This window comes from Mixophyes fleayi, chromosome 2, assembly GCF_038048845.1.
Source record: "Mixophyes fleayi isolate aMixFle1 chromosome 2, aMixFle1.hap1, whole genome shotgun sequence".
Classification (NCBI taxonomy): Eukaryota; Metazoa; Chordata; class Amphibia; order Anura; family Limnodynastidae; genus Mixophyes; species Mixophyes fleayi.
Genome location: NC_134403.1, coordinates 332,463,670 through 332,483,468, shown reverse-complemented (window position 1 = coordinate 332,483,468; position 19,799 = coordinate 332,463,670). Strand labels below are relative to the sequence as shown.

Here is a 19,799-nt window from a genome sequence, read left to right as displayed (position 1 = left end):
GATCTATATTATACACTACCCACATGAGAATGAGGTCTGCATCGTACACCAATCACCAGGAAGAGGATCTATATTATACACTACCCACATGAGAATGAGGTCTGCATCGTACACCAATCACCAGGAAGAGGATCTATATTATACACTACCCACATGAGAATCAGGGGCGGATCTAGAAAAATTTTCTACCCCGGGCGATTTAGGGGGGGCGATTTAGACCTGCCCCCTTTCTAACTTCTGAGGCTGCCGGCGGCTGCACACTATGTGCAGGTCCGCTCGGCAGTGACAATGTGCTGCCCGGCTGCTCTGATTGTGTTTAAAACACAATCAGAGCAGCCAGGCAGCACATTGTCACTGTCGAGCGGACCTGCACATAGTGTGCAGCCGCCGGCAGCAAGCCCCTGCTGGGGGGGGGGGTGAGGACTGTCATTGTAGTCTTTCCGCGTTGCTCAATGGTTTCCTTACTGAGGAGATTTTGTGAGTCTCATTCTCATGAGACCTCCTCAGTAAGGAGCTTACAGCGTGCAGCAGAAGGACTACAGTGACAAGAGACAGAAAGAGGTAAGCGCTTGGGGCGGGCGGTTCCCGGGCTGGCGGCTCGAAGGGGGGGCCTCACAGCCCCCTTAGCCCAGGGGCCTCCATTCCTTTAATCCGGCCCTGGATATACTACCCGTCTGAGAATGAGGTCTGCATTGTACACCAATCACCAAGAGGTTCTAGATGATACACAGCCAGATCAGAGAATATGTCTGTATTGTACACCAGTCACTAAAGAATGGTTTCTTCAGGAAAAGAGTCTGTATGTGATATGAGCAGCATTCCACTATAAAAACAAACAATTCAATTTGTTTTAAAATATATATTATCCATCTCAAGAAGTGCACTTCATTTATTTTGTATTAATTTCCCTGTTTAAGCTGCTGCTGCTAATCATGGACAGTAAATTAGCCTCAAACGGTTGTGTTTTGTAAAGAAGTTATGAGGACAAACCTCCTACAGAGTGAAGTCACAAAGCCCAATGCTGAGCTCACACACTTGCTGCTTCATCATAGTAATGTCAGACTGTAATATGTGCAGGCAATGCTTTCAGTAAACTTTACTTTTTATAAAGAAAGATATTTTGGCATATTTAATTATATTATTGATATTGAGACCGCTATCTCTACAGAACATGGGTAAAATAGAATATCACACACATACCCCAATGTAACAAATCTCTCAGTAGTAACACTGCTGCTTAATGAAACTCTTGCTTAAAAGCAACACCAGTAATAGTATTAATTTGAAAGAAGATTTTATATATATATATATATATATATATATATATATATATATATATATATATATATATATATTATATATATAAAAACAACAAAACAAACCTTTTCTTTATACTACAGCGCAAACCTACACCACTAAAGTTCTTCTGTGACATCTACTCTTGCACAACTCCACCTGGCTTTATGGTTACGCACAAAGATTTACAGGCCCAGATAAAGGCTTTTCCAAGGGTACAAACTACACACTGTCCAATGGGAGGAGTGGGTGCTCCTTGCTTAAGCTGGGTACACACTACAGAAATTTCGACCAACTTTTTATGCCGAGTGATTTTACATGCCGCTCGGTCCATGGACTGCATACACACTAGCCTTGTTTAGAACGATAAAGGGAAGAGCGGACGTCCCTTTAGCGACTTTTTACAGCCATGTTGTCGTGAGCAATGACTGTAATTTCGTACTCACTGTTGTGGATCGGTCGGAAGTTTATACACACTACACAGCGGAAACGAGATTGGAATGAAAATATTAAACGGTACGACCAACCAAATGAGGCGACAATCGTCCATTTGGGCAGACTTTAGACCATCGTGTCACTGTACACACTGACCCGACTTTTGAACGAGTGGTCGTATGTCGGCTGATTGAGCCGATTATTGGACGCAAACCGTGTAGTGTGTGCCCAGCTTTAGTATGGATTGTATGCATGAGTGCACCTACTATTACACCAACAATATTATTTAAATAAGACAAGGAGAGGCGAGGGTGCATTTATTTGCTTTGCAGGAAGGCAGACGGTCTATTTCTGCAATAGGATTTGATCTATCCGCTACCTCTGAGTTGGCGGTTATCGTATCTCATCCTGTATGTTTAACGGGACACATTGTGTACCTGTCAGTTAAATTTATAGGCACACTTCAACCAATGTAATAACATCCTTCAAACACACAACAGTTGCCAATGTAATAAAGAGAGTTCTGATATCCTCTCTCTCATGATTCACTTAAAATATCAATAAGGATAAACCAAGCTGTATCTCAGGAGAGAAATTTAAAAGTTGAAATTAATAAAAGGGGTGACAAGTTAGTAATTTGGACTATGAAATGACGTTTTTTCCATTACGCACATTTTCATGTGACTCTGAAAACCAGCTACACTGGGCTAAGACTGATTTAGAGGCAGGTCCAAAAACCGGGAAGCGAGTGTGCACTTCAATGCAGGGGAGAGCACTTGCACAAATAAGGAAGCTATCCTACCTGAGTTTACTCTGAGGTGATAACGAGTCCAATGCAAAGGGAGAAGAAGTTCTTGATCCAAAACCCAGTGATGTGTGAGTATTAAGGGACTCCAGAGAGGGGCTCTTACGGGGAAGCCGATCTGGGGTCAGGTCTTCTCTTTGTCCTTTCACCTTGTCTGTAGGTAAAAATAAAAACATCACTTACAGCTTATAAAAAAATAATCAAAGGAGGAAATATACACTAAACATGCTGCTGTATCAGGAGTTTGCAGGGAAAGCGTTTTTTCTATGCAGACCAGACTTGTGTTGTGGAAACCTACTGAAGTGGTTTGGTCATATTTATATCAATTACAAACATCTTCATTTCTTTCTTGACAAGGTAAGTTAGTGTGTGCAACTATTACAATATGTCTTTTTGAATTGAACTAACTAGCATTTTAAAATTGACAATCCTTCCTCAATATAACATACCCACCCCTCATAAAGCAATCAGGGCCAGCTCCAGGGAGTCCCCACCCCCTGTTCCCCTAAAGCTGAGTACCAGGTCACATCACAGCCTGCTCATTTTCCCTGCAGCTGAACACGTAAGTACCATAAACCATTTAGAGTGCTTCAGTATAAGCTTTATGGAGCGCTATTGAAGACCTCTATTGAAGAGCTATGGTTGGACAAGTCGGACATCTGACTTGGACAGTGGAGCATTCACTCAGATCCAGTGTTGTCAGGTACCCCTCACACTGTGGTTACTACAAACGGATTGACACACGTATGTTTCCCACTATAAAAAAATCAACTTTAATTATTATTATTGCACTGGCATAATCAATGTAAATGCTGTTGTGCTGCTATACCTGCATACTCATTCTATAAGGACTTAGTCTCACTCTGCTGAGTATCCTGCTTATTGCTTATGCTGCTAAATTACTAAAGGTCACTTACCAATGTGCAAAAGTGCAGAGCATTTCTATTTGTGCATGGCAGCCAACTGTCCACCTACCTCATTCAGAGGTGTGTACCAGGATCTGTACCCAGAATATCAAATGTATTTCATGTCTCAGGACTGCGAGGTGGGAACAGTAATTAAGGTCACTTCCCAGTCCAGCCTAATAGCACTTTAGGATCACATTCTTATGTATTTTACATTTTACTTCTAAAATAATGTTAAATTAATAACGAGAGAGAGGGGGGGTATGTGGGACTGTTGTTATTACAAGTGTCATGTGTCACATGTGATTTCCCTTTTGTCAGAGGAAATTCTGTGCAGCCCTGCTGCTAATGACACCATCTTGGCTTGTAAACTCATGTCCTCCCCCATAAAAATAACTGCAATTCAGGATAAATAGACACCTGAGAGCATCAAACAGTAATGTTACTGTACATTTGCACAATCAGAAAATACCTTTACTTTGTTTGTATGTTGGGTAAAAGAGAACCAATGCTCTGAGACCCCTTTGGGTGGAGGAAATTTGCAATTGCTTTACAATCCTACTTTCTCCCCTAGAAAAAGCTCAATCATCCTGAAAGTTAACCAGTATAGAGACTTTCTAGTGTGGGCCTTTTTACATAACCCCACATACCAATGCTACATACTAACAAAGCCTTAAAGAGAAAACATACAAAAAGGAATTAAAAATGCACAAAGGTCTTAAGAGAAACTAGAAACACCGCTATGCAGAAGGTACATTTAATAGCTTTCCTGGGAAGCAGTGGAATGCCAGCGATCAGGAATCTTCTACACTAAAGAACACCCTGCAACATTTACATTTCTGTGTGCGAAAAGTTGATGTTTTTTATTGCCCATTTAGGTAATATAAACCATAGCACAGATGAAAGAATTACATTTAAACAAGATGAAACCAGATTTAAACCAGAAACTCTACTGTGTCCAATAGACTAAATCTTTGAAAAATTGCATTTGATCAACTTTCAGTTCAATAGAGCACCTCTATCTGTGAGTTCAAGGGCATCACGAGAACCAAACACTAGATCAAAAATATTTATAATAGTGTAAGAAAGTTCTCACCTAAGATTATAAATAAGATATTTAGCTTCTTATTGTCTACGAAACAAACATGATTTCAGAGATTACAACTGAAGAACATATTCTGACAATGAACATATATGAATGGATCTCTGTTACTGGCTCCAGGATATCCTATAAACATGTCAGACATTTATTCCCTCCTTAATAAACAATTGCACATTAATAAATATACAGAAAAGAACGGAAAGAACCATTAATTGGGAACAATCGTGTGGCTTGTGATGTAAATGGACAGAAACCTAACAATTGTAGAAATGACAGCTCTAACTAATGTTCGGAGGAAATTACGTCTTCATTGCAAGATGTACGGAAAACTGCAGAGACGCCAAGTATCAGTATACAGGACAAAGGACACGGCCAGCCTTTGTGGCCGGTCTCCTGAGCAGCTTCAAAAGTGCATCATAAGGATCAAAACGGTCATCTGGTCCAGAAGTTAGGGTGTACTCACTGTCTACACTCATCGGTGGCAGACAACTTGTGAGCTGATGCACTATGCATTAGAATTGAGAATATCAACCATTTACATCATATTATTGGTTTCTAATTAATTAATAAGGCCATGCCCACAAATATAAACCTCCATTGCAGATTAATTAGGGCAACTGTTAACATTCATGGGCATCAGGGCAATAAATCAATATCCTCAGGATTTATGGGAGACACCATCTGAAGTATCTGTAGGTGACACCATTTTAGATCACCAAACAAATATCTGGGGCTACCTACAATAGTATTTAAAATAGGGCTAGTTTGAAGGTGACCCCAAATTAGGCTTTTAGCAGTCCCAAAATAAAAAGCAATACATTCAACAACAAATGTAATAATTAGAGAGCTATCAACTAGTCCACAATCAAGCTATCAACTATCATACTGTCACATAAACATAGAAAGCATTTATTTACATAAATACATTATGGTCATGATTTATGTAGACTAGTAGATAGCACTCTGATTACTATATCTGTCACTTTAGTACATGCACTGTACATAATCCTAATACTATGCAGTGCTATAACTCACAATATCAGCAAACAGGTCCAATATTGCTGGAAGGTAGCCCCAAAACAGGCAAAATGCCCCCAAAATCTATGTTTACAATTAGTCAGACTATTTTTAAGCATGCCCTAGAATCCACTCAGAGGATGAATGCTATTAGCTTCTGTGCTGTCATCTGATAACCTGATATGTCCTAAAGAAATGTACCCCACCTGCATGCAGATTACATGATTTTAGGAGTCTTACTTGCCCACACCTGGCAGTAATGGCCTGTGTAGGCAGTAGGCACTGACTAGGACCGACTCCACTAATATAGATTTGCTGGACTTAAGGAAACACAGGAAAAGGAGCATGTTCTGTGTTCTGTACAAGCAGGAGAGACAGCTCGGATCGTACAGCTGTGACCGGACTACTTTGAACTAGATTCACAGTGGCTTCCAATAAGTTCCAGAGCAGTTTTCCCATCCCTCAGTCCTGTGTGAACACAGCAGCCTCTGTTCAGCTTATTACATCACTGTTGTTTTAAGTGGAAAGTACACAGAGCAGCCCTTGTATTCTGGGCCAAACATTACTGGGTCTCCAGTGGTTTCTATTATGTCCTCCAGTTGGCAGTAAGTGCTGGACACACATTATCAGCTGACAGCGATGCAGAATATACATCTCCTAACAGGCCCTTAGATGTAACTGGATACACTATGTAAATCCTGCCTGTTAACGCTACAAGACTATTCTGCTGTATGTATAATAGGTTATATATAATTCCATGCTTACAGAACCAATATCAGACTTTATTAGACATGAATAGATCAGTGGGGGTCAGACTGGACCCTATGCACAGCAGATGTAGTACTAGTGAGTATTGTGACTCCCAACACTCCACAGGATGTAGTAATTACGTTGAATAGAAACGCACTCAAAACAACGTCAATGTTTATGTCCAGAACATTTACTGCACGGAACATTGTAGAAGTTATCACATCAAATGATGCAGAATTTAATTGTTGAAAATTCTGCAACTGATTTTTGATTACAAGACAGCTTCAGCCAGATGTTCTCCCACAGTACCCCACTCGGATCACCCCCGGCGGAGTCTATAGTAGTTGGGTGGGTGGGGGTTTCTGAGGAAAAAAAAATATCCTGGGTGTTCTCCTTTAAAAGCACATCCATATCCAATGTAACAGTATAAGATTATTTTTGGGCATTGTTAAAAACATTAAATGAAAATATGATAAACAACTCACTGTTTTCGATACATTTTCTACTAAAATGTTTAATTTTATGTTCAAAAAAATGATGTGTCTATCACGTGTGTGGTGGTCATATCTCAGTTGCCTGATAGTGGACACAGTCATTGTGTTGGGTGAACCAATGATCACGATGAGACAGCTAATCAATTCAGTATGAAACGGCAACATTACTGAGGCAGGAGGAACACACAGTGCGCACATCCAGTTGTACACATCCGGTTGTACACATCCAGTTGTACACATCCAGTTGTACACATCCGGTTGTACACATCCAGTTGTACACATCCGGTTGTACACATCCAGTTGTACACATCCGGTTGTACACATCCAGTTGTACACATCCGGTTGTACACCTATACTCTCCGGTCACGTCTGGTAAGGCAGACAAATCTGAGGAGGACAATATGCAAAAGTGGAATCACATCCAAGGTCCAAACTCCTATCACTCTAGAGCCATCACTTTCATTACATTAAACTATTTATTTCACCCTCTAAAATACGGTTCAGCCTCATTCTTGGCTTAAATTAGCCCTGAGAATGAGGGCAAATGAAGACTGTCTTAGATACATGTGTCACATTTTTGTGTGTGAAGTTTTTTATTGCATTGGTCAGAGTGCACCTAGAAACGTCCTCCTCTAACCCTGCAACACAAAGGCGCAACATGCACCCCAATAAAAGTATAGGACAAGATTGAAAACTGCCAGGTCTGTACGTATGCAAGAGTCTTTTTGCATGGTGAAAATGGCCAAGCACCCTTCCACACAGTAAGGCACGCCCCTAATTATGCATACCTCTCTACACCTATATCTGATTCCAGTTTGCACTTATCCGATGCCTCTAATCTGTACTTTCCAAGTGATGCCCTCACTCCGCTCAACTACTCTCATCATCTGGAGCAGACGTTTGCTCCTGCACCATCTTGCTCCATAAACCTATGTGCGCAAATACTGGTGCACTGTGTTACTGAAGCTGACAATAACTTTCTAACTAACCACCACAGTGTGCAGATGATAGTTCTGCTATAAATTGTAAGATTAACACTTTAATATTATTAAATAGATATGTAAGTATAACTGTGTCAAGACGTAAGAATAAGAAGAGGACACACAATATCTATCATGAACCCAAACAATGTACATTACATGCTACTTAATACTTAAAACATTGTAACTTTTTCATGTGGTTACATTATGTACGTTGCTGCGATACAATAAACAAAACAAACCTGTGTTGCCCATTAGCACTACAGAGTGCACTAGGAAGTCATACAGGTGTTGAGGGGCCCCAGAACATATTTTGCACTATAATTTGGGAACTGAAGCCAGAGGAAAGTATACGAGGGACATACTGTAAACTACACAATAGCCAACCTGAAAGTGAAAATGAGGTAAGGAAAGGGTGGAAATAATTAATGCAATATATTCTTCTTTGCTTTACACACATAAAAACACACGTACAATGCCATGTTATAACCGGACTCCATGCAACATGCATCCTGATATTAGGAGAGGGCTTTGTGACCCAGAGAAAGCGATACACGAGAGGAAGCCTGGAAAATATATAAGTATGGATTGTAAAACAAAACACGTCAGCCTATAGACAATGACTCCTATTGAGACGTGTGAATGCTATCCCAAAATAATCACATCCGGACTTTACAAAACGCTTTGGATTTTGCTTTTTGTCTTATTGAGCCAGTATTAAAAATAGAATCTGGACGGTGTCCCAGGCACGTACGTCTTAACAACTATAGAAAGAGACAGCCATTTGGACACCATTCAAGCAATTGTAAGATGTGGCGTGTTCCCTTCTATGATTACTAAACAGTCTCCTTTATTGGTGGCACGTTACCTGAGAAATCTAATTGCTTCTCTGTGTCTTTGCTGGAAAGCTTCGCATGGCTGGAAGCTGAGAGCCGCTGGGAAAAAAAAGGAAAGTTATATTAGTAAAACAGGAAACACAAATAGTGCTAATACTAATGACGTTCAAACCATCAAAATGCACTCGGGGCTTTCAGAAAAATGCTACGATAAACAAACTAACAAAATCCCTCAGTTGTAAAGCAATGGTACTACTTCTATTCTGAATGCTGTATATATTGGTCAATGTTATTGACAAAACAAATTATTTTTAACAAATAATTCTATATTTGTAAGTAAATAATTATACAAGGAAAAAAAGTCGGCCAAGGATTTAAAAGGAAATTGGTGATGAATTTGCACAAGAAAGGTTGGTTCCCATAGACATACAAAGATATAACACGTTAGCACATTGCATAGCATGTACCCATGATAAAGGAGAACACAGCATTGAGAAGACTGTACTTTTGTAGCTATTGTATATTAATGATAAGAGTGCAGCCGCCACTCACAGGCAGATCTAGTTAAATAATATAATTGTGTTATCCAAATTGGTCCAACGTCTTTTTGTGTAAAAGTGGAGAGTGATTCTACAATCAAAACTGAAAATGAGGTGAGCGAAGCTGGTAAATCCATCAACTGACCGAAAGTTTAGCGGCCCAAATTTTGAAATTCAATGGACAAATCAGGCAGTAAGATCTGACCTAGTTTGACCAGATTAGGATGGATCCATGCTAAAATTCACCTCATCAGTGCAATGAAAAACCTGTATTTGAGCTGTGGCTTGTCCACAATGTCACAGCAGCTGTTTTGATGGCAGCCAGTTACTCAGGTAAATGCTGTTCATCTGGAGTCAGTTTAGGTTTAATTTAAAATTAAAGCCGCAAAGATTTATGATGTCCACATCCCCCCAATCACCTGGAATAAAGAACAATGATCTCTATTGTTGTAGTCATGTAGGTATTTTATTAATGAACACTGATAGTTACCTACTACAAAGACAGCGCAATTGTACCTAGAAAAACTATAGCATCACTTTAGGGGGCGTGGCAGAGATATATCAATAGCCAAAAATGAGCCTTAAAACTCAGTTTTGCATTTTTTAGATACTGTTCATTTGCATAAAATTTTTCAGCACTGAGATAACTTAAACCAAGGAAATATAAATATGGCTGGTGGTTATTTACCAACCCAGACATATTTCTTCTTTGGCAGCTAGGAATTTGAGTGACCAAAAGTGTGTGTGTGTGTGTGTGTAAACATTTGATCTTAAACTCGCAGTGTTTTTAAGCAAAACTAGTTTATTAATCTGGAATATGGTGCTGTGACAAGCGAGTCAAGGCGTTTAGTGAATTTACCTGTTTATCTTCACATAACAACAGTAAGATGAAGCTTGCTGTTGTTTATGTGGCATTATTAGGGGTGGCGCATGTACAATGTGAATCTCAAACTTGATAGCACCATTACATTACATATATCAGCAAAAAAAATAAAAGTGTATAAATTAGCAAAATCAACTGATTTGATTTTATCTGAAGAGGTAATCGCACCATCACATTCTGCTCTGTGATGGAAGCAGTGACGCTAGGGAATGATCAGTATAAAAGAGGTGTGGCTGGTGGATGGGGCGGGGCTTAAGGTACCAAAGGTTTTGCAACTAGAGGTTCTTCAAATGACTTAAACACGGCCCTGCATCTCTGGACGATATACTAATATTATTATTCTGTACAGAAAACATTATTATGAGCAGAGATTTTACAGAAGTATCTATGGAAACCAAGTTCTTTGAAAAGAATAACTCGGGCCCCGATGTCTTACTGTTTATTAAAAAAAAAAAAGTTATTAAGGGGGCATCAAATCATTAAGTTCAGGATTTGGCCAACACTTAAATCCTAAATAACCATAAATCCTGATTTCTCCATCATTACAATGAGCAGGACTTGTTTGAGCTAAAGAAAACAATAAAAACCTATAAATGAAAAGCTATGACATATTTATTTCACCATAACCAGACGAACATCTAACATTATCCCAGATAGATTTTTCTTATTATCAAGTAACTTTATATAGTAAACTAAGTCACATTATAGACTCAACTGAATTACTACTGGCGTCCGATGTGTAAAAGAAAAGCAAAAGCAGCCTCCAGCCATTTCTTTGACTGCGCCTCTAAATATGCTACTTTTAGTGAATATTTTCCTAATTGACAATTTGGCAAAACATCTTAAAATATATAAATAGTTTTCCACACTCCATTGTAGTTTTACAGTTTAATCCCTCTCCCATAAAGCAGGAATTTGTTACACAGGCATCAAACACATATTATCAGTCAGCGCTTGTTTCACATTGTGGGGCTTCATTTTCTCTAGCAGAAACTCTTTCTATTCTGTCTCCCCTTAATCCGATCAGGGGATTCATTATCTTATAGCTGAGAACATCGCCAGATCTTTTTCCATTTAGGTTTGGCACTTGGACAGTTGAAATGAAAAGAATTTGTCTTCTATAACCCTTCCTCTGCAGGAATCCAAAACAATATCTTCTTCATATAACAAACAACAGGGACAAGCTTCTCCTGTCTTTTATAACATCATATGTGGCCGACCATTAGGGATGACAGTGCAAATCATACTTAGAAGTTGCCTAAAATTTATTTTTTTACTGAATGTTCAGTAATATTTATAAGGATTCATTATTCTGTCCAGAAATACCTACTTTTCTGCATGGTTCCATTCATGAATTGAAACTGCCAGCTAGCTTGCTCTAATAAGGTTCTAACACAGAGAAAAGTCCCCCAGCACACTGCTATAGCCAGCAAAGGAGCTGCCATTTCTACTTGTACATAAAAATGCAAAAGTCTCAGTTGCACACATTTGAAAATGTATGTTTAAGCCACCTGCCACTCCACTGCGCTTTTGCAAATAGGGTGGTCCTAACTCTACACAGTGAGAGTCCCATATATTTGGGCCATATATATATGTGTTTTTAAATTGAAAGCCAACTTATTTATCCGAGAGGCATGTTGGTATCAGTAGTTGAGGGGGAGTGCTGGCGCTGTATTGGTATTTGGAGGCTTCTGGGGTACCTCTTGGTAAGTTAGCTCTCAATTTAAAAACACATATATGTATGGCCCATATATATGGGACTCTCACTGTTTACAGTTAGGACTACCCTATTTGCAAATAGCGCCGTGGAGTGGCGGGTGGCTTAAACATACATTTTTAAATGTGTGTAACTAAGACTTTTGCATTTTTATGTACAAGTAGAAATGATCCTTTGCTGGCTATAGCAGTGTGCTGGGGGACTTTTCTCTGTTTGTTCCTTTTAGGATATCCCCACCCTTTCAAGCACCTCTGAAGAGCCTATAAATTGATTGAGCAACTTCCACTTCTGTATCTAACAAGGTTCTATCAATATGAAATAAACTCCTTAAGGTTCCCTTACACGCTGCAATATTGGGCAACTGTGCCAATACTTCAACGTTTGTAACCAAAAAATTACCCAACATATAATTCAAGTGAAGTGGCTCTTCAGTTGGGTACAGGCATTCAATATGCTCCAGAATTTGTCCACCATGCATTTAATCAAACAGGACAGTGATCTTGTCATTTTGTGGTTGATCAGAGCATGAATGCCCACTTTAAGGGGTATGGGATTTCATGACTGAATTGCATTATTTTATCAGGTTATGCCAGTTGGAAGAGAGTGGTACATGAGTGGATGGAAGTATCATGTGATCAGATCCCTATTCAGCCCCACCGCTGCCAAGCTTTCCAGCCAATCACATTAAATAATGCATTTCGCCTGGGGATATCCATACTCTTTATATGAACAGGATAATGTAACCCAGTCCCAGTGGCCAAATTGTCTTGAATGTTCTTCTTTTAGTCCAGATGTGATGTATCGTCTTGTCAATTGGCCAGTATTGCTTTAATGTGGGATTTATAACAATGGGAAAAAAGATACATTCTACTAGACTAGACATTTTACTGGAAGCGTACATTTATACTTAGTACACTTTATCATTCCAATATGTCAGATTATTATTTCTTTGTTAATGCTATTGAATGAGCTATTTTCCAGCCTGTGGTCTACTCACATATTATATGTGTGAGCACCTTGTGTCCATTAAAAATCTGAATTTTATTGAATTCATATGAATGTAGCTGCCTGAAAAAAAGTGGTCAGACAATTATCTTGATGTGTGACCATAATGACTGGTGTTCTTGTTGATATATCCTTGCAGCATGGACACAGAAGGATCAGATCTTCACAATCTCATCTCACAGACTGGTTACAATCCTGACTGTTTGCCACTTAGGGTCAACAACTAAATGAGTATCCGACCCTACTCACAGAGGAGCCAACCATTTTGTGGGCGGGACCAATAATGATGACAATGCTTCGCTGTGTGCCTTATGCCTCTATGTTCTCACTAGTGCTTAGAACTGAAAGGCAGAATATCCCTTCAGCCCACAATATGGCTCCAAAGTGAGTTGGCTTTGGATACATTTGGGCTGTCAGTATGAATGTTTTATTTAGAAATAAGCAGAAGCAGTGATGTGCACTGTGTGTTGTAATATTCTGCACATGGAATATTAAGAAACAAAGAAAAGCCAAATGAAAGGTTTAATTGCACATTGACAAGTACAGCAAAGTACACATTGGCTTTCTTTATTACATTACTCTTCTTTGGACACTAGGTAGATAGGAAGGATTACACCATAATGTATATTGCTGCATAAGACACAACACATGGTACTGTGTACCTGCATGGGTGATACAGCCGCTGCTGGAGCTGTCCTCACAGGGATCCCACTCAGCGGACTGCGGGGAACAGAATGTACTGGGATATTTGTTCCGCCACCACCTGAAATAGAAATTATTGTTTATTTTGACATAGTCGCACAAAGCACATAACACAAAAGGCTGCTTTAATTGGTGGTCAAAATTGACAGGTGCCCAGGGCTTACAAGTGTATGTGGTCCACCCACATCTAAATCTAAATCCCCCTTACAACACTAGCAACACGCACCTGCCACTAGCAATGGAGCATGCCACTAAGGAAGCCAGCGGCACTCCGCGGCTAGTTCCGCCTAAATGCGACCCCGATCACAAACCAATGGCCCTTTATAGCACATTTGAGATCCACAAGAAAATGTGAAAACCATAAAAACAAAAATGAAATTCCAACTTACTATTACATGTATCACTATTCTTATTTACATGCATGACTGTTGTATGCTCGAATGATTTCATTACCTAGAAATGCACACGTCTTCACTATGGCACGCATCTTGGGGTCACTGCCTAAATCTATGATTTTATGCAAATATTCACTCCTACCAGGACAGAGATGAACTGCACACGGGCTTCCTATACACTATATTTGATCCAGTCAAGTCCATAAATATTGGGACATCGACACAATTCTCATATTTTGGGCTCTATACACCACCACAATGGATTTGAAATGAAACAAACTGAAACTAAACACATAAAATATTGTTAGAATAGACTTGCTAATATTACTCTATATTTTAGCCGATCACTGGAAATAACTGCTTTAACTGCAGACTTTCAGCTTTAATTTGAGGGAATTTGAGGGAAAGTGGAGAGCTGACAATGTAACTGAAGCCACAGTATATATTGAAAATGTTAGTTTGGAAAGTACTAATAATGAACAAAACCATAAATGTTTAAAAGAAGATTTCCAGTGATCGGCTAAAATATAGAGTAATATTAGCAAGTCTATTCTAGCAATATTTTATGTGTTTAGTTTCAGTTAGAAATGCTTAGATGCCTTCTTTTAAAGCTCTCCGATCCTCTCTCGACACCTCTATGCACCTCTTGCAGAGATATGAAATCCCTGCTCCCTCACTGCATGCCAGTCTGTGCGGATAGTGGTTGAGCATGCTGTGTAATGTAGGTCTTAGACCACAGGCAGCAGTAATCTAAAAGCTACAGTATATTTTACCCAGCAGGCTCAATTGTTTTACACACACAGAAGACTACGTAGGACAAACAACACCAGTACTTGCCTGTTTTAATCAGATAGTATGACGCAGGGACACAGAGTAGCCATTAGAGACTGGGACAGGGCAGGGGGCACTAACAGAGGTGGTTTTAATAGTAAATAAAAGTTTTGGCTGGAATTAGCCTTTAAAGAGTAGGTGCTCTAGTGCACCTACTATATCTGCACCTTTAACAGACATCTGAACAGACAACATATAACTAAAACATGTGCTAGATTTACTGTATGTTATACAGCTGTATAGTGTCTTATGTATTCACCTACACCAGCATGAAGGTAGTCATTTTCTGAGCAGATATATGACTGTTATTGAGAGTGTGAACAGCCTATGTACTGACAGGATCTGGCTTACTGTGCTCATTAACATCCTGGGACATCATCAAAGGCTTTCAGTACATTGACATTGAATGATTCCAAGTGCTCACCCAGCAGCTAATATAAAAGCTTACTAGAGGACGTACAACCACGTTGTAGCTCTGCCCACATCTTTAGGACGGTGTCCTGATGCGTTCTCATACACGCCTGAAAGCTGAGAATGCAGTCGTCTAAATAACTGTGACCTCACATGACCTGCTCGGGTGTACGCCAATCCACACAACACATATTGCAAACCAAATCTGCAAACCTGTCTATCACCGTGGGGCCAATTCAATTAGCCCTGTATTTATTTACTCATTACCAGCAATTACGTTAATGAAAACTTTGCTATTTTTGCTCTATGAGGTAAAGTCATCATTACCAAAGCATCATGCACAAACACACCACACGATGCTACTGTGGCACCTCGCTGCTAATTGAATCGGCCTCAATGTTATATTAAACACATCCCTCCTAACATGGAAGTCAGCTTGGTAGACATCTCTCGTTATGTATAAACAATGAGCCTGATTCATTAAGGATCTTAACTTGAGAAACTTCTTATTTCAGTCTCCTGGACAAAACCATGTTACAATGCAAGGGGTGCAAATGAGTATTCTGTTTTGCACATAAGTTAAATACTGACTGTTTTTTCATGTAACACACACATATCAACTTTAAATTTCAGTGTACAAATAAGCTATCAAGTATTTGTGTGCTACATGAAAAAACAGTTAGCATTTAACGATCCTTAATGAATCAGGCCCAATGTTATTTAATGCACACTAAGGATCTCTGTAATACACTGTCTTAGTATAAACATATATATGTGATAATGCCAAAGGCACTTATGACAGAGGTGCACAGTTTTACAGCTGATTCTTCTCAATAATGACATTCTGTAGATATGTTAATAACTGTACACTGCAATTAGGCTTTTACCAAGGTCATACTAATAATGTTACTTTTTGAAAACTGCACAACACTTGCACCTAATGAGATATGCATAAAGAGAAAACAAGCTATTGTGTGAACATGTTTAAGCAGATGAAAAGCATTGTATAGTCTTACCTTGAGTACCCACATCAAATGATTTGATTAAGGATTTGACAGTAGCTGGTTCATTAGAAGTGTTTGATACTTGGCTCAGTCCAAGACCCTGCCATCTGATAGTATCATCTCCATCTACATCAGCTTCCCGCATTAACTTTCTGTGAAAACATAGAATTTGTTACAAAAGTTAACACATGCCACAAACGGAGATTACTGTTTCCTATACAAAGTAGAGGCAGTCATATTGTAGGCTGAACCAATAGTCAAATGACTGGGTGAGCCGCATTCTCAACAGTGGCTGCATTAACTGTGTGCAGCCAACACTTTAATTTTAGGCATCAGACAGGCATTTTTTTAGCCAATGAAAGATTTATTCATGAAGGACAAAATAGTAGCTCCAACAAAATGACAATGTGGTGGGAATGGTGGATTAGGGATTGTTGAAAATATGTATAATTGTGAGGATGGTATATATTTTAATCCTAGCGGAGACATGTCTTGAACAATGTACTATAGTTGCTTTGGGAAGCATGCAATCATGTCCCTAACTTATAAGGTATCCCCCAACGGAGGCGGTATATAAATATTTTAAAGGACAACAAGGTAAAATACAATGGATAGGAATAATAAGTGTATTTTGCAAATTAAATGATTTATAATTATTGTGCTTAGTAACACTCTGTAGCTATAAAGCAGAGTGTGCAGGAAATTTAATTTTCTGTGCACCCTGCACTGTGGTGGAAACAGGAAATGGTTTATTCCCCAAAAGACTGGAGGTCCTAAATAGAACTGCGGACGACATTTTAGGAGAAAGGAAGAAAATTAAAATAATCAATTAATATTTATAAAAAATCTTTATATTTCACAGGCTTAATAAATTGTAAAAATGCATTGTTGTTCTTCCTGAATCTCACTTGCAACAGGGCCATTTTGCTTATAAATAAATAAAAAAAATACACAAAACAAAACACAACAGTTTGCAAAGCCAAAGGAAGCAAACATTAAAAATACTTAATGTGAAATTGATTCCCTATGATAGGGTTATGTGAATGGTCTAGTGTGGAGGATGCCAGGACACTCATTAGGAGTAATCCTCCTGGCACATAGCGAGTTGTTCATAATGAAAGCTATTAAAATGCCACGGTTATAAATAGGGTATCTATTTCCTTAGGAGGCTTTACCCTGGAGAGAGTTCACTGTGGTGCCATTTATTCTGAATGCTGATCATGACAAAATAAAAGGGAAAAAATAAAGGTATTGGCAGTTTCAACACACTACATAATCATAGACCGTCTGCACTAAACCCCCATCTCCTTGTACTATCAGTCCTTGATTACTGAAGCCAAAATACAGACTATTAAAGCAAATATGAGCTGTAATAATGCATACATACAGTAGAGTCATCTTTTAGAAACAATACTAAAATGAAGAAGTTTACTACTCATTTATCTTGGCACTGCCTTGTGTGGCTTTACTTGTCCTTAATTACTTACAAACTGAGGTGCAGGATCAGTTACTCCCACTTTACTCTGCAGACCTGCAAGAGACCTGGGATGTGTTTCTATGTGCTACTCACATTATTATTATTATTATTATTATTATTATTATTAATTTTTATTTATAAGGCGCCACAAGGCATCCGCAACGCCGTACAGAGACAAACAAATTACAATACAATGGGAGACAGCACAGTACAGTAAACAGTAAGCACAGTAACCCAGTAAGCTCAATGCACAGCTAGAGAGGGCGGGGAAGGGGGAGGGAGGATCCGCAAACGACGGGGCCCAAGAAGGAGGGCGTGGAAGACAGGGAAACCCCCAGGGGAGGAGGGAGCGAGAGTGGACGTGGGGTGGAGAACCCTCGAGGAGGAGGGCTGAGTAGCTGGAGAGCAGAGTTAGAAGTGGTGGAAACAGGAGGAGAGATGGCCCTGCTCAGAGGAGCGTACAATCTAAGGGGAGGGGTGGACAGACAGAGAGACGCAGGGGAGAGAGGGAGAGTAGGGGGACGGAGGCAGAAGATAAGGTAGGAAGTTAAGTGGGAGACAGAAAGCCTTTAAGAAAAAGGTGGGTTTTTAGGGCCCGTTTGAAACTGGACAGATTAGGGGAAGTTCTGATGGAGGGAGGGAGCTTGTTTCAGTGGAGGGGGGCAGCGCGGGCGAAGTCTTGGATACGCGCGTGGGAGGAGGTTATAAGGGGGGAAGAGAGGCGACGGTCAGAGGCAGAACGGAGAGGGCGGGATGGAGCATGAAAAGAGAGGAGGGTGGAGATGTAGGGCGCAGTGGAGTTGGCGAGGGCCTTGTAGGTGAGTGTGAGGAGCTTAAAGAGGATTCTGAAGGGGAATGGGAGCCAGTGAAGGGCTAGGTAGAGGGGGGAGACAGAAGAGGAGCGGCGATAAAGGAAAATAAGCCTAGCGGCAGCGTTAAGAACAGAGCGAAGGGGAGTGAGATGAGAGTGGGGGAGGCCAGTGAGGAGGAGGTTGCAGTAGTCCAGGCGGGAGATGATCAGAGAGTGAATAAGACACTTGGTGGCATCTTGGGAGAGGAAGGGCCGGATGCGAGTGATGTTACGCAGCTGGAAGCGGCAGGATTTAGCAAGAGAGAGGATGTGGGGGCCAAAGGAGAGAGAGGAGTCGAGGATGACACATGACCAAGTAACACAAACCCTAGGTGGTAATTAACATCTAGATCCACCACCACAACCACTGTTTAAGTGCCAAAAACAATTTATGCATATTGACAGCCAATATAACATTAAACATAAATGAATTTAGCTCAAAACATACCTAAACCCTACCAGCTACTTAATTTACATTAACTAGGCAAGTAGATCAGAACCATCCTAAATTGATAACATTAATATACTTCTGAAGTCACCTTCAGTGTAATACTGCGTGTTATAGTAACTTCAATAAAACGTAAAGCCTTATCGCACAGTGTTATTTTAATATGTGTTTTACAAGCCATGTGCATCTGATAATGCAATGTAATGTAGAACACTGTTTGTTTTATTATACACATGTAAAAAGTAGAATTTGTGCACATACTATTCCGGATTTAAAAAACAAAAAAAAAGCATATAGATCTCAATATGCATGTTAACCCACTGACATGAATTTAGGCGAAATATGCATATTGATGCATATGTGAAAGGGCTCCTAGCATTTCAGTATAAAAATAGGGTACAGAGGAGAGATTAGAACAACTTTTCAATTAGTCACAAGGTTCCATAGTAGTCTTGTGCATTGTGTTTATTTACACAATTACAGTAATGAAAACATTGCTCGTTGAGGTGTGATCAAAAAGCGAGCAAAGATTATTACCTAAACATCACTTGGAAACACAACCCATGGTGCTACTACAGCATCTCATGGGTAATTGAATTGGCCCCTTTGAGTGGCATTTGCATGAAGCTCCTCTAGTCATCAAGTTTTGAGTCCCACCTACCCTTATTGCAATCTGCCAATGGTTTAATGTTAGCTGGCCCGGATTTAACTTGTTTGCTCCCTTAGTAAGCTGGGGGCTTTTGCTGCCCACCATCTTTCTACCCGTTATCTTAGAGCTTCAAGGATCCAACCTGCATTGCATTTGCAATGGATAAAGTATAAGAATAAAGTGCACAACTTGTGGGCTTTTCTTTATTTCTCTTTTGTATGTCTCAGCTCTCCCAAGTTACAGCACACATTTTGTGACACATATTATC

The 19,799-nt window shown here is 39.7% G+C and overlaps 1 protein-coding gene across 6 annotated transcripts in view; it reads right to left on the bottom strand.

Annotated features, from left to right (window-relative positions):
• Positions 1-19,799, bottom strand: part of SPECC1 (sperm antigen with calponin homology and coiled-coil domains 1) — a 286,055-nt gene that overhangs the window by 56,414 nt on the left and 209,842 nt on the right. For all 6 annotated transcript variants that reach the window (XM_075196912.1, XM_075196915.1, XM_075196914.1 and 3 more), the window contains 4 exons: positions 16,120-16,259; positions 13,427-13,527; positions 8,653-8,719; positions 2,534-2,690 (listed from right to left, as the gene is read on the bottom strand). In XM_075196912.1, the coding sequence (XP_075053013.1) occupies positions 2,534-2,690; positions 8,653-8,719; positions 13,427-13,527; positions 16,120-16,259 (465 nt within the window). The remainder of the gene's footprint in view (positions 1-2,533; positions 2,691-8,652; positions 8,720-13,426; positions 13,528-16,119; positions 16,260-19,799) is intronic.